Genomic DNA, 13070 nt, shown 5'->3' on the forward strand with positions numbered 1-13070 from the left:
AGAGGGTTGGGAAAAATAGGGGAGAGTGTCACGAAAGTGGTAAGGAGAAATAGATCTCGAGAAGAATGAAATCTTGCTTGGCTTTTGCTAAGAAAGTTCATGTTCACTGAATCACTTTGATCAAAGGAGAGTTATAAGGGAAGTAGTCTAGGATTCATGGTCCTCTCCTTTAGAAGCTGCAACACCACCTTTGGGACCTCTCGTTATTGGATATTCCTAACCCCCAACACAAATAAATTGGGCCACTCAACCTAAACCCTTCTAAGAATTAAACTTGTTGGAATCTCTGATGTGGTCCTAAAGCCTTCTAATACTCTTAGAAATGTTTAATTCTTTTTTTTTTTTTGGTTGCTAAGTTTTAGAAATGTTTAATTCAAACCATATTCCCATTTACCATGAGTCCATGACTTCATTATTCCATTAACAACTTCATATGTAATGAATTTATTATTTGAATTGAATTGTATTTAAAGATGTGGGTTTAATTTGAAACTTCTAAAAATATAAGTTTAATTTGAAACCAATTCTAAAGTCTCTGTTTTTATTTTTTGAGAACAAACCAATTCTAAAATATAAAGTCTTAAAGTCTAAAATATAATTCATATTTTTATACCCTCCTCTGTACATGACAATACAGACAGCCTAGTCTTCGTCTTCGTCTCCCTCATTAAGTTCCTCCTCTCTCACCCAAACCAAAACCTTCCCAGCTCTCATCAATGGCTTCCATACCCAATCCACTTAACAATGAAAATCCCAACAAAAACGATACAAATCCCAATAACACGAACACCATTCCCATCTTCATCTCCACTGAGTCTTTGCACGCCATCCTCTCTCACCAAACTCTGATAGATCACTTGCAATCATCTCTCCCTGCAGCCTCGTCGACCCTCCAAACCCCAATTCGCCAAAGCTACTCCGTTTCACAATCCTCCTCTCTCCTTCTCATGCCTTCTTGGTCCTCATCCCCTTGTCTCCCCTACGTAGGTGTGAAGCTCGTCACCTATTTCCCTCAAAACTCCACGCTGAACTTGCCGGGAGTGCACGCAAGTTACGTGCTCTTCAGCTCTGTAACTGGCCAAACTTTGGCTTCCATGGATGGCACTGTGTTGACCCTTTATAGAACCTCGTGTGTCTCTGGCTTAGCCTCGAAGATTTTGGCTAGAAATGACAGTGAAACGCTCGTGATGATTGGTGCTGGTGCTATGGCACCCCATTTGATCAAAGCACATCTTTCGGCTAGACCCAGTTTGAGAAGGGTGATCATTTGGAACAGAACAATTGAAAAGGCAAGAAAATTGGCCGAGGAAATGAGTGAAAATGCTGGGTTTGATGGGGTGTGTTTTGAGAGTAACGAGTGTTTGGAGGAAATTGTTGGATTGGGAGATATTGTGAGCTGTGCAACGAATTCGGAAACACCAGTTGTGAAGGGCGAGAGGTTGAAGGCAGGGGCTCATTTGGATTTGGTTGGATCCTTCAAGCACTCGATGATGGAGTGTGACGACGAAGCAATAAGGAGAGGAAGAGTGTTTGTGGATAATGAGGCTGCATTGGTTGAGGCTGGAGAATTGGTGGGTGCTTTTGAGAGAAGGGTAATCGAAAAGGGAGATATTGGAGGAAATTTGGTAGAGTTGATCAAAGGAGAAAAGGTGGGCAGAAGAAGTTCAGAAGAGATAACAGTATTTAAGTCTGTTGGTTCTGCAATCGTTGACATTCTTGCAGCACAGTTGGTTTATGAAACTTACATTGGAAAGCAGTAACTTGCAATTTGTTTTCTTTCTCGCACATTTTGATTTTGTTAATTGTAACATTTCTATGTGTCTTTCTCGCATTTTGTTTTTTTAATAATTTAAACATTTCTATTCTGTCTAATTTCTATGCCTATGTTATGCCATTTGCACAAGTCTTTGTGATATTAATCCATGCCCTACTTAGTCATGTAAACTAATCCTCTTAGACAAAGGTATGCTAAACTACAATACAGTTAATACACGATTTTGCACCTTTTAGAGAGACATTTGCAAATTTTGGTTGAAATTATGCTTTGGTGATCATTCATTCTGTTCTTATAGTAAAAGACAGAATATTAATGAAGTCATATTATTTTATCATTTGATTCCTGAATGGTTCTATCACACTGTTGTAAGTTCAACTCAAATAAGTTGTTCAACAATATTACAATCTGCAAACTCTCTTCATTATTACTTGGCTATATTAATAGTGAGAAGAGGGTTTCAAACAAAGAAGCTTTTGATAAATTACTGATTATCCCAAACCGTAAGTTTCAAAATCCAACATTTCTGAACTTGGGATAATGTTTGGCTAATTTTTTCTAGCGAGACAAATTGCAATTGGTGAAAGAAAAATACTGATGTGATGGGCGTTATGATAGAATAGTACACATGACAGAAATTAGGAAAGCTCATGAGAAAGCAAACAATAATGCTCCCATAGAAACTGAATAGCCCCGGTAATAGAGCATGGATGAGTAACAGTAGAGAGGCTTGATAAAAATAAAAAATAAAAAATTGAATTTCTATAACGTTAGTTGCAAATAACAATTACATAAGCTGGTGACTGTCTATGGATTTTTTCTTTTTCTGTCACCCTTCTCCATTAAAATCTTGACCAAGAGAGTACAACAACCATCCAGAATTAAACTGGAATATGCTATTTGTCAATATTAGCACTCATTTTGGTGTTTGTTTCATCATTTGTGGCTTGTGGTGGATCCTAGGGAATAGTAGATCATTAAGCTGTCTCTCAGCACTGTACTCTGAAGGGGCCTGCAAAGATAAGTTGGTTAAGGCAAAGGCTTATTGGCAATAGAAGATTACTTTCTAACAAGGATATGTTTGTACATCAAAGATAGTTCAAAAAAAAAAAAAAGGATAAAAGAAAGAAAGAAAGATAGAAATATATATATATATATAGGAGGAATTCGCAACTAAACCAAAAAGATATGACCATGTATAGACAGAGGCAACAGTGCAAGAATATGACATGGATTGTTGTTAGACATGAGAGCAATCCTAAGGGTGTGAATTTTGACCGGTTATTGTTGCATTCCACCTAAACTAGTTAACTCACAAAATACAAGAAAGAATACCTTTAACTTACTAATAGCTAAATACAACTAGCGCGCTACTAAGTGATTGAACATTTTACCTCCTTTTCCATAAAAAAGGAGAAGATACCAATTATTTCAAGGACCGTCGACTACTTTAGAAGAACACTACAATGCATCTTGATTGAATACTTCTGAAATATCTTTGGGATCAATTGAACAAGGTAGTGCACACTATATTCTGGCTGAAATTTCAAGAATTTATTTATTTAATTTTTTATATATAAGCAAATTTCAAGAACTCAAACTGTGATTCAGTGAACTCTATCAAAAAGCCCTCAATGACAAGGATAAGGTGGTGGTTGGAGGTGAAAAGGCATAGCATGAATAAAAAAATGCATATACGCAGATATGTACATTCATAAATACACACACACATTCATATATAAGAATTAACTTCTAGCTGAAGGATAACTGCCATACCCGTGTATGAAATGCAAATCGCAATGTTTGTACTTGTGTTCCTGAACAAACCTTTAAGTCAAACCCAAGGGAATCTACACCAATAAGTGCTGCCTCCTGTAATGATTGCAATGAGGAGTAATTATCTACAGCAGCGTCTAAAAAACCTCAACACATACACATAAGATCGCAGCATACATGAAATATGCGTCAAAGGCGGCTGGAGAAAGGATTTTTCACACATGGTACTATTGTTTCTCTCACTCATATGATCATGAACAGATTCAATAATGTGAACCAACTATTCAATTGGCCTTTCCCTATCATACCTCATCAACATTTTGGATACCATTGTGTTTTGAAGTGCTTAAAAAATGGACCAGTTGCACATCACGTACTTGCACAGATCATTTGGCCACATATAAATGTCCCAGGAACTCAAATTACAAATTTTTTTATAAGTTACCTCCACTTGAATACCCTTACATCTCCAACAAAGAGATTTGAGGTCTTTTCTCCACCAGCTTTTAGACGAGATATAATTTTGGCTGCTGAGTGTGCAATAGCATCAGGTTGAGCTTTCACGAAGTCTTCTACCTCAACAACAGTCTGTGGAGGAGTAACAAAATAATAATTTTATTGAAAATAAAATTTGAATTTTTAACAAGCACAGAGAGGTGCATAAAACATATGTATTGTCATGTCATGATGCATTCATGTTACAGAAATTACTATTTCACAGTTGACAGATAAAACGCATCCCTATTTATGTCCTTTATACGTGCTTAAATAATTTTATTTTAATCTCCATATGCTCACTTGTTAGTATTTTTATAAGTAAACCATGAAGACATTGATAATTTTTTTATTTTTTTATTTTTTTTGAGAATCCGGCTTGCTAGGACTTTTATTGAACAATATTGGCTAAATCAGCCTGAAATACAGCATAAGAAAGTGGAGGAACGGACTCCATTCACACTACATAATCTAAAACATGAATTGCATGTCTAGCTAATCCATGAGCTACCTTGTTGACTTCTCTCTTTGTATGAGAGTAGAGTAATTTACTAAAACTAGCTGAAGAAAGTTTAATATCCTCCACCAACAACCCAAACGGAGATAAAGAATGTTCACCCCTTTTTAGTGCTAGATGGACAAGGCTAGAGTCCCCTTCCAAAATAGCTTCATTAATTCCAATTTCCCTTGCAAACTCCAGCACTCTGTTGGCAGCAATAGCCTCCATGTCAGCTGCTTGATAAGTGCAAGGAACCAGCTGCGACAGAGAAGCAATGGCTGCACCGTGTGAGTCTCGGATTATAACTCCTATCCCAGATTTGCCTTCGTGCTGGAAAGTGGCTGCATCATAGTTGATTTTGTACAAATCACTGGGAGGGGGCTGCCAGGAAGCACGTGGGCTGCGCTGAGAGGGGCTTGCAACGGGCTGGGCTGCACTGAACTCGTCCAGTCTTGCTTTTGCCGAGGGCGCAATCTGAGACAGCGTGCTATGTGGCTTGTTGAGTCGAGCTTGGTTCCTCTGAGTCCAAACCGACCACACCGTCATTGCGAATAGCTCGGCATTCCTCTGTTATTGTATCACCCAAGAGAGCAGTTCTTTGAAATCCAAAAACCTCCTGTTACGGCGAAAACCCCATTGAACCGAATCTGTCCAGACCGCATCTAGCTTGGGACACGCCCACACTGCATGTAATATTGTCTCAGGGAACTGGTTGCACCGATCACACAGGGGGTTTGTGATAATAGTGCGCTGCATCAGGTTTTGTTTTGTAGGCAATGAATCACGGCATGCTCTCCATACGTGGTTCTTGACTTTGTTTGGGACGTCCAGCATCCATAACTTCTTCCCCAGCTGGGTTTCAATGGCCACCTGAGTCCTTTCAAGAGCTGGTTCTGCTTCTTCCTTTAGAAAGCGGTAACCTGACTTGCAAGAGTACCTACCATCATGGGATAAGGGCCAGTAGAGGCTGTCTTCCGTTTCAGTTCGTGCAAGGGGAATTTTTTTGATAATTTCAGCTTCCTGTGGGGCGAAGAGTCCTTCCAACATGGAATTATTCCACTGTCTTGTGTCTGAGTCAATCAAAACATCCACTGTAGCCTCCTCCATTGAGTCCACCACTGGAGACAAAACCAAACCATGGTTCTTTTGAGGCAACCACCTGTGTTTGTAAATCTGGACTGTTTTCCCATTCCCAATGCAACATTTTGCCCCCCTAAGAATAACATCTCTTCCATGGAGGATACTCTTCCATGCATAAGAGCTTGATCTCGAATCCTCTGCCTCCATGATGGTGCAATGAGGGAAAAACCTTGCTTTGAAAATTCTGTAAAACAAGGAATCTTTATCTATCAACAAACGCCATGCCTATTTTGTCAAAAGTGAATCATTGTACATTGTCAAATCTCTAAATCCCATTCCCCCCACCATTTTTGATTTTGTCAATTCATCCCATTTTAGCCAATGATTTTTCCGCCTATTTCCTCTTTCACCCCACCAAAACTTTCTAATCATCACTTCAATTTTATTACATAGTCCTATCGGTATTTTAAAACAACCCATAGCAAATGAAGGGATGGCTTGAATTACTGATTTTATCAACACCTTTTGCCCTGCTTGTGATAGTAATTTTCCTTCCCACCCTTGCAACTTCTTCCACACCTTCTCCTTAATGTAGTTAAAGCTAGTTTTTTTCCCTCTCCCCATCAACGAAGGAAGGCCCAAATACTTCTCATAATGCTGAATTTCCTGCACCCCCAATAGGCCTCTGATAATTTCTTTAGTGTCATCCGGAGTGGATTTGCTAAAGAATAGTGTTGTCTTGCTTTTATTTATCTTCTGTCCCTACACCCTTTCATAGGAACCCAATAAATCAAGGATCACGTTGCACTCATTTGATGTTGCTCTACAGAACAAGAGGCTATCATCTGCAAAAAATAAGTGGGTTAGTTTTGGTCCTCTCCTGCACAAAGAGAACCCCTTAATCCTTCCTTCCGTTGCCTCTCTCCTTATAAGCCCATGTAGCCTTTCTGTGCATAAAAGGAAAAGGAAAGGGGATAATGGATCTCCTTGTCTGATGCATCTGCTTGGGTGAATTAAGCCCTTCGGTTCTCCATTCACCAATATTGAATAAGTGACCGTTGTAACACATAACATGATACGGCTGATCCACCTTTTTGTAAATCCCATCTTCCGCATCAGATCCTCCAAAAAGGACCACTCCACCCTGTCGTATGTCTTGCTCATATCCAATTTGAGTGTCATATAACCTGTTTTCCCTGATTTGTAATGCTTCATACAATGCAAAGTTTCAAACACAACCAAAATATTATCCGAAATCAAGCGATCCTTAACAAAAGTTGATTGGTGTTCAGAATAATATTTGGTAGCACTTTTCTTAGCCTATTTGCTAGTATTTTGGAAAAAAATCTTATATATTACATTACAAAGACTTATTGGCCGGAAATCATGGACATATTCAAGGTTAGATTTTTTGGGGATAAGAGTAAGGAAAGTATGATTAACAGGTTCGAGAAGAATACCTGTGTTTAACCACAAAAGGACATCTTGTGTAACATCCTTATCAACAACCTTCCAGAAATGTTGGTAGAACAAAGGAGGCGCACCGTCTGGTCCAGGTGCTTTTAGAAGGGCCATCTCATTGAGTGCAGCAACCACTTCCCATTCCTCAAAATCAGCAACTGAATCTTGGTTCATTTCATCAGTAATACATGGCAGCACATAGGATAACACCTCATCTGCATGGGTCGGATTTGATTTTTCAAATAATTCTTGGTAGAATTTATTTAAAATTGATGCAATCCCATCAAGATCCGTATGCAGCTGATCGGTCTCATCTTTAATTCCCCTTATTGTGTTTTTCCTGAATCGTTTGGTGGCTTGGCTGTGAAAAAATTTGGAGTTGCAATCTCCTTTGCTAGCCCACAAAATTCTTGAGCACTGCCTCCACATACGTGCCTCCCTCTCCTTAAGAGTATCCATTTTGGCTTTAAGTTCCCATACCCTCTGATTATTCCCACTTCGTTGTGCTACCAATTCAGCTTGGACAAGCAATGATTTATTCTTTTCCAGTTCTCTTCTCACATTCCCAAAACAGTTCCGGTCCCACCATTCTAACTCTTTGCCACATTTGTCAACCTTCTTGAGAACTGAAGTGCCTAGAGAGCCACCTGATTGACCAACATCACCAAATCTCCATGTCGCTTCCACCATCTCACCATACTGGTAATCTGATAGCCACATTTCCTCAAAACGAAACATTTTTTTACCGATGGCTGATCCAACCCCGAAAGGTTAATTAGAAGGGGTGAGTGGTCCGATGAAAAACACCTTAGGTAGTGAATACGTGTATCAGGAAATTTCAGGAAAAAAGAATTTGTTGCCAAGCCTTTATCCAATCTCTCCCAAATTGACCTTCCATCCTGAAAATGCCTAGCCCATGTGAAACGAGGGCCAATGAAGCCCATATCCATGAATCCCCACTCATCAATTACTTCCCGAAATTGCTGCATCTGATTATGGTTCCGGAGAGCCCCACCCAATTTTTCACACTGTTTTGTCACCTCGTTAAAATCCCCTGCACATATCCAAGGGATCTCAGAATAATTATTGAGGCTGTGGAGATCATTCCATGCTTCCCATCTTTTTGTCGTTTCTAGTTCACCATAAAACCCTGTAAAACGCCAAGCATTCTTGGTGTTTTTATCAACGTAAGAATCAATATAATATTTTGATGACCCCTTCACTGTGAGGTTGACTGATGCTTTCCAGAATAGAACCAATCCACCTCCCCTATTATTGCTCGGCACCACCCATTTATTTTCAAACTCAATTTCTTGTTGTACTCAATCTAGCCTTGCTTCATCTGTCCATGTTTCGGCTATAAACACGACAGAGGGATCTTTTGCCTGTACAATTTCTACAAGCTCTTTCCCTGTACGTAGGTTCCCAAGCCCACGACAGTTCCAAGTTAAGCAATTCATTGTGCATGGCAGGGCTGATTTTCAGCCTCTGCCAAACCCACCGGTTTACCGTCTTCCATTTTTGAAACCTGCACACGTTTCCCAGGTAGTTCTGAGAAGAATTCAGCTTGCTCAAGACTCCTTTTTCCATTGCTACGTGTAGTACTTTGCTTAAGGACTGATTCCTTTGTTGTAGTTCTGATCAAACGGGTCCACTTAGGAAGGACACGCAGTTGGGCTGCATGTGATGAAAGACATTGATAATTTAAGCCAACTTGTTCACATGAAAATATGTCTCCCAATCAATAAACTATTTTTCTTTTTCTTTTTTAGTTTTTAGGGTATAAGCGGCCACAAACCAAAACATTCTGTATTTAAGGCACTGCAGAGGAGAATATTGTTATTCAATTAAGGTATACTGTTGAAATTCTTTTGATTAAAATGGCCTTAGCAATAGTAGTGGTAATAGTGACAATACCCCAATCTTTATCCAGGACAATCTATCTCAACTAGAATGGATTTTTACAATATGAATTACAGACAACAAAGAAAGTCATTCACATAATTTAGCTTTCCATCAACATATTCTAGAGACTGAACATGGAAGAAAGAATTGAAATTTTAAAGATTTTAAAGATAATCCTTACAAGATGTCATCTTTCTAAGGAACACTGACAAGGTGTATTACTCATTGAAACATTCTGAGCACTGACAAGATGTATTACTTATTGAAAGATGCGTATGCCTTTCCCTATTTTATACAAATAATTAGGGATCTAAGGCATGACAAATTCGATATAATCGACATTTCAACCCATAATTGAAACTAGACTCTCCTCATAAACCATAATCTGTGAAGCTCTAAACAAGCTTGGAAGCCCTCTAACTCGAAGATTCTTAATTTTTTGAGCACTCAAGTTATACAAGATTACTTCTCCATTGTTCTCCACCATAAGAATCTTGTCACCCAAAAGAAGAATCTGTAGCTCGGAACCGGCTATGTGCGGAATTCCTGAAAAAGGTCCGATAACGTATTGTTTGGTCCAAGACTCCTTAATGCCATATTCACGCATCACCCAAATATGAAAGATTTTATCTGTCGGTCGATAATCGAAAACAACCAAAGCAACACAATTGCCTAGGACAGCTAAAGCCTCCCAAACATATGCAGGATCCAAAATATCGCCCAAATTCGGCATGCTTAAAATTCCAAACACCTCATTTCTCATGTCAAAGGATACAATGACGAAGTAATCCTTGGCAATACCAGGGGCCATACCAGACCAATGATAAACTCCATTCAAGTATATTTCACGAAATCGACCAGGAAAATTGATATGAGAAACGGGGTCACAGTCGACTTGCCTCCAAGAATTAGTACTTAGGGTGTAAACCTCAACTTGTGTATGCATAATCACGTTAGGGTCCCAGTTATATGTGACATAGTAGCCAGGATCGTTCCAATAGGAGAGAATTGTAATTACCTTGAAGTCATTAGAATTGGAATCGTAACCAAATGCAGAACCAACGTCTTCGTAGTCAACATTAGATGGAAAGTGGATAGGAAGTGATGGAAGCACCTTGAATTCTCTGATTGCCGGATTCCATAAGGCGAAGTCATGGATCTTATTATGTTCAACATAATATTTCAGACAAATTATGCCGTTGATACAAGATCCCACGAATTCCTTGTATTTCTTTGCCTCTTCTAAAAACGGCGATTCCAGAATGATTCCTCTAGAATCAAAATCATCATCAGCAGCAACATCATCAAAATTAGGATGCAAGAACAGCACAGGCTTATTGGCCTCACGGTCTGCGCCAGACACGAAAATACTCCAATTCTTTTGAGACAAATGCTGGTGTTTGGCAATAAAACATGGGTTTTGGAAAAGGGTAGACCATGACTTGTTTACGCAACTGAATCGCTTTAAAGATTTCGCTGGAAGCCTTGAAAGGATGTCCTCCACCATTTCCTGAGGTAGATCAGATCTTCCCATCTTTATATTGATTTGAATGAATTGGTAGATTTGGTGATAAGTGAAGACTGATGAGAGAGGCTGAATTCTAATTTCAATTGATCTTCAGATGGGCTTTTAAATATTAGCCAATCCGGTGGGTCGGTGATACTGACATACAGAGAGAGCCTTCACATTTGTCGGTGCTATGTGCTTCGTTCTTAAGTCTTAAATTGAGTTCCTATCAAAAAAAAAAAGAAATTTTTTTTTAATTTTCATTGGAACTAACGATATAAATTTACATTTTGCACACACAAAATGGGTAAGGAGTACATTTTTAATTTTTCATGTTCAGACTTACAATTTAAATCAAGAATTTTTCATATATATATATATACACACACACATAAAAGTTAAGAAATTTCTTTAAAACGAATTCAGCTTCTTTTTTTTTTTTCCTTAGAGTTTAGATTAATGGAAAAGGCAATATTTAAAAATTCAAGCTATTCAAATCTACAGCGATTTCTTTCCATAATTAAAAAAAAAAAAATGTATTGTAACTTTCTTTTAAGAAGAATAAAAAAATGGTAACTTCATCTTACAATATTAAACCTAAACTAGCCTTATCACATGCCGCGTGGGATGAGGTTTTTTTTTTCTTTTTTTGAGTCCATAAAGTAAAAATTCCCTCTTTCTGAAATAAGGCAAAAAGCACTCATTGGGGAAAAAGAGAAAATATCAGCTAAGAGCATGGACGACGTTGATCTATTGTTCGAGTGCTTTAAATGCGGCGCCTCTCCTCCCCGTAAGCTCTCTCTCTCTCTCTCTCTCTCTCTCTCTCGCGTCTGAGAAAACATAACAAATTTACACATTTGTCGTTTTCCTACACTTTCTCGCCAACCAAACAGTGCGTTAAGTTAGTTTTATTTGTTGTTTTCATTCGCTCTGTTCACTTGCAATGCTAGATTAGGGGTTTGATCTATATTTGTCTTACAAAATTGAGTGTATATCATTCATTACTTACAAGTTACAAGGATCTTAATTATCTGATTTCAAGAATGATTGTAATTTCTGAGTCACACTGTGGCTTCAATGCTAGGGTTTGGGGCAATTAGTATGTTTCTAACGTTTAGGGTTGGAGGACATTGATTTTACTTAGCGGAGATAAATTTCATTATTTTGGATTTCTCTATGTTGGTGTCAATTGGGCAGTTATATGTGTGTGTGCTCTCTCAAATGACATTTATATACTGACTTGAAGTGGTTGATATGTATTGGTAATTTGATATATATAAGTTGGGAATGAAAGAGGGTTGTAGTTACCAGAAGCACTCGAATTTTGTGTCCAGTCCTTGCACCTTTTGGAATTTTCACGGCTGTGTCATCTTAATGCATGCTGCTGTTCGAACTTTACAATTTTGTCTAAAATTCAATTTCCATATGGTCCGTTCGGATTAAGGGAAAGGAAGTGGGGGTGGAGGGGAGCAGAGTAGAGTTGGCCAGAAATTAGCCTATTTCTGGCCAACTTTACTCTACTCTCCTCCACCCCCTTTCAATCCAAATGGGCCCTCAGGGATTTCAGTTTCTGCAATTTCATGACAATTATTTCCTTGGGTGACTCGTTCTAATGATTGTGAGAAATTTGTTGGTACTTCTGTTTCAGAATCTGCTTTTAGAGAAAGAAAAAGAAGAAAGAACAAATTGAAGCTTGGGAGTTCAACCCAAGAGGTCTCTACATCTCCTGACATTCCATCTTCGGGATCAGCTGGACAAAGACCAAAAAAAGCAAAAGATGTGCAACTCTCCATTGAGAAAGTATATACTATGCATTGCTTTCATTTCATGCTTTAATGGTGAATGCTGAAAGTGCTGTCCTTTTGTACTGGTTTGTTGAAAACTAATGCTCTGATGTTTGTTCTACTGCTCGGATCACTAAATTATATATATATATATATATATATATTTTTTTTATTGCTTTAGTTTGATACAGCAACAGTTAAACTTAAAGCCAACAAAAAGAATCCTGGGAATCAGTTCTCTCCTATTGTATTTTATGGGTCTTCAAATGGTGTGCCCCCAAAGAGACCATCCAGTTTGTTGCTGTTATTACATCAAATACGTGTTGATCTGAGTGAACAAAATAAATAGAGCTCGAGGTATTTGTGCTATCCTATTCTTCCCTTCAATTGGTGCCTTTCTTATACTATAATTTTTAGTTTCTTACCCTATGACTTGACCCTGGTCCTTTGTTTTTAAGGAAGGAAATATGGGCTACATTTCCTAGGCAGGATGAAGCAATGAAGTTTGCCAAAGGGCACATGCAGGTTCGGGTTTTTAGTTATCAAGATCACTTTTCTGGACAACGAAGGTTCCTTGTCTCTACATATAAGGAGTTCTGGCAAAGGTTGTCTTTACTATTTTTGTTTCCCCCCATAATTATTTGCACCTAGTAACTATTTGAGGTTCTTTCCTTCTCAATGTGTTTCTACTGCTGTTTTGCTCAATTTCAGGTACAAAAATATGGATTCCAAATTCCGTCATCATTATGAAGTGATTCAGGAGGTAACAACCCTATGAGAAATAGTGTG

The 13070-nt window shown here is 38.4% G+C and overlaps 6 protein-coding genes and 2 long non-coding RNA genes across 8 annotated transcripts in view; 3 read left to right on the forward strand and 5 right to left on the reverse strand.

The window, feature by feature from the left end:
* Window positions 1-627: 627 nt before the first annotated feature.
* On the forward strand, window positions 628-1862 carry LOC111999945 (protein SAR DEFICIENT 4). Its single transcript, XM_024032052.2, has one exon. The coding sequence runs from the start codon at window positions 717-719 to the stop codon at window positions 1758-1760; it is 1044 nt and encodes a 347-aa protein (XP_023887820.1). The 5' UTR covers window positions 628-716; the 3' UTR covers window positions 1761-1862.
* The window catches only part of LOC111994504 (protein SAR DEFICIENT 4), a 69126-nt gene continuing 56686 nt past the window's right edge, over window positions 631-13070 (forward strand). Inside the window, exon 1 of the mRNA XM_065759887.1 lies at window positions 631-653. The gene's annotated coding sequence lies outside the window, so the exon portion shown is untranslated. The remainder of the gene's footprint in view (window positions 654-13070) is intronic.
* On the reverse strand, window positions 2557-4040 carry LOC111999943 (uncharacterized). The gene is made up of 3 exons (XR_002881659.2): window positions 3996-4040; window positions 3551-3646; window positions 2557-2786 (listed from the first exon to the last, which is right to left on the reverse strand). It is a non-coding gene; the product is annotated as an uncharacterized LOC111999943 (long non-coding RNA).
* On the reverse strand, window positions 4503-5090 carry LOC111999944 (uncharacterized). The gene has a single exon (XM_024032051.1). It carries the CDS (start codon window positions 5088-5090, stop codon window positions 4503-4505), a length of 588 nt encoding a protein of 195 aa, XP_023887819.1.
* On the reverse strand, window positions 5115-5831 carry LOC111999946 (uncharacterized). The gene has a single exon (XM_024032053.1). The coding sequence runs from the start codon at window positions 5829-5831 to the stop codon at window positions 5115-5117; it is 717 nt and encodes a 238-aa protein (XP_023887821.1).
* Window positions 6523-8604, reverse strand: LOC136061730 (uncharacterized). Its single transcript, XM_065759900.1, has 4 exons — window positions 8595-8604; window positions 7909-8139; window positions 7085-7792; window positions 6523-6833 (listed from the first exon to the last, which is right to left on the reverse strand). The coding sequence occupies exons 1-4, from the start codon at window positions 8602-8604 to the stop codon at window positions 6523-6525; spliced, it is 1260 nt and encodes a 419-aa protein (XP_065615972.1).
* Window positions 9126-10696, reverse strand: LOC111999949 (F-box/kelch-repeat protein At3g06240). Its single transcript, XM_024032055.2, has one exon. The coding sequence runs from the start codon at window positions 10522-10524 to the stop codon at window positions 9334-9336; it is 1191 nt and encodes a 396-aa protein (XP_023887823.1). The 5' UTR covers window positions 10525-10696; the 3' UTR covers window positions 9126-9333.
* LOC111999947 (uncharacterized) lies at window positions 11065-13070 on the forward strand. The gene is made up of 5 exons (XR_010623579.1): window positions 11065-11287; window positions 12146-12297; window positions 12463-12638; window positions 12740-12886; window positions 12993-13070. It is a non-coding gene; the product is annotated as an uncharacterized LOC111999947 (long non-coding RNA).

This window comes from Quercus suber, unplaced genomic scaffold (assembly GCF_002906115.3).
Source record: "Quercus suber isolate HL8 unplaced genomic scaffold, Cork oak 2.0 scaffold_345, whole genome shotgun sequence".
NCBI lineage: Eukaryota > Viridiplantae > Streptophyta > Magnoliopsida > Fagales > Fagaceae > Quercus > Quercus suber.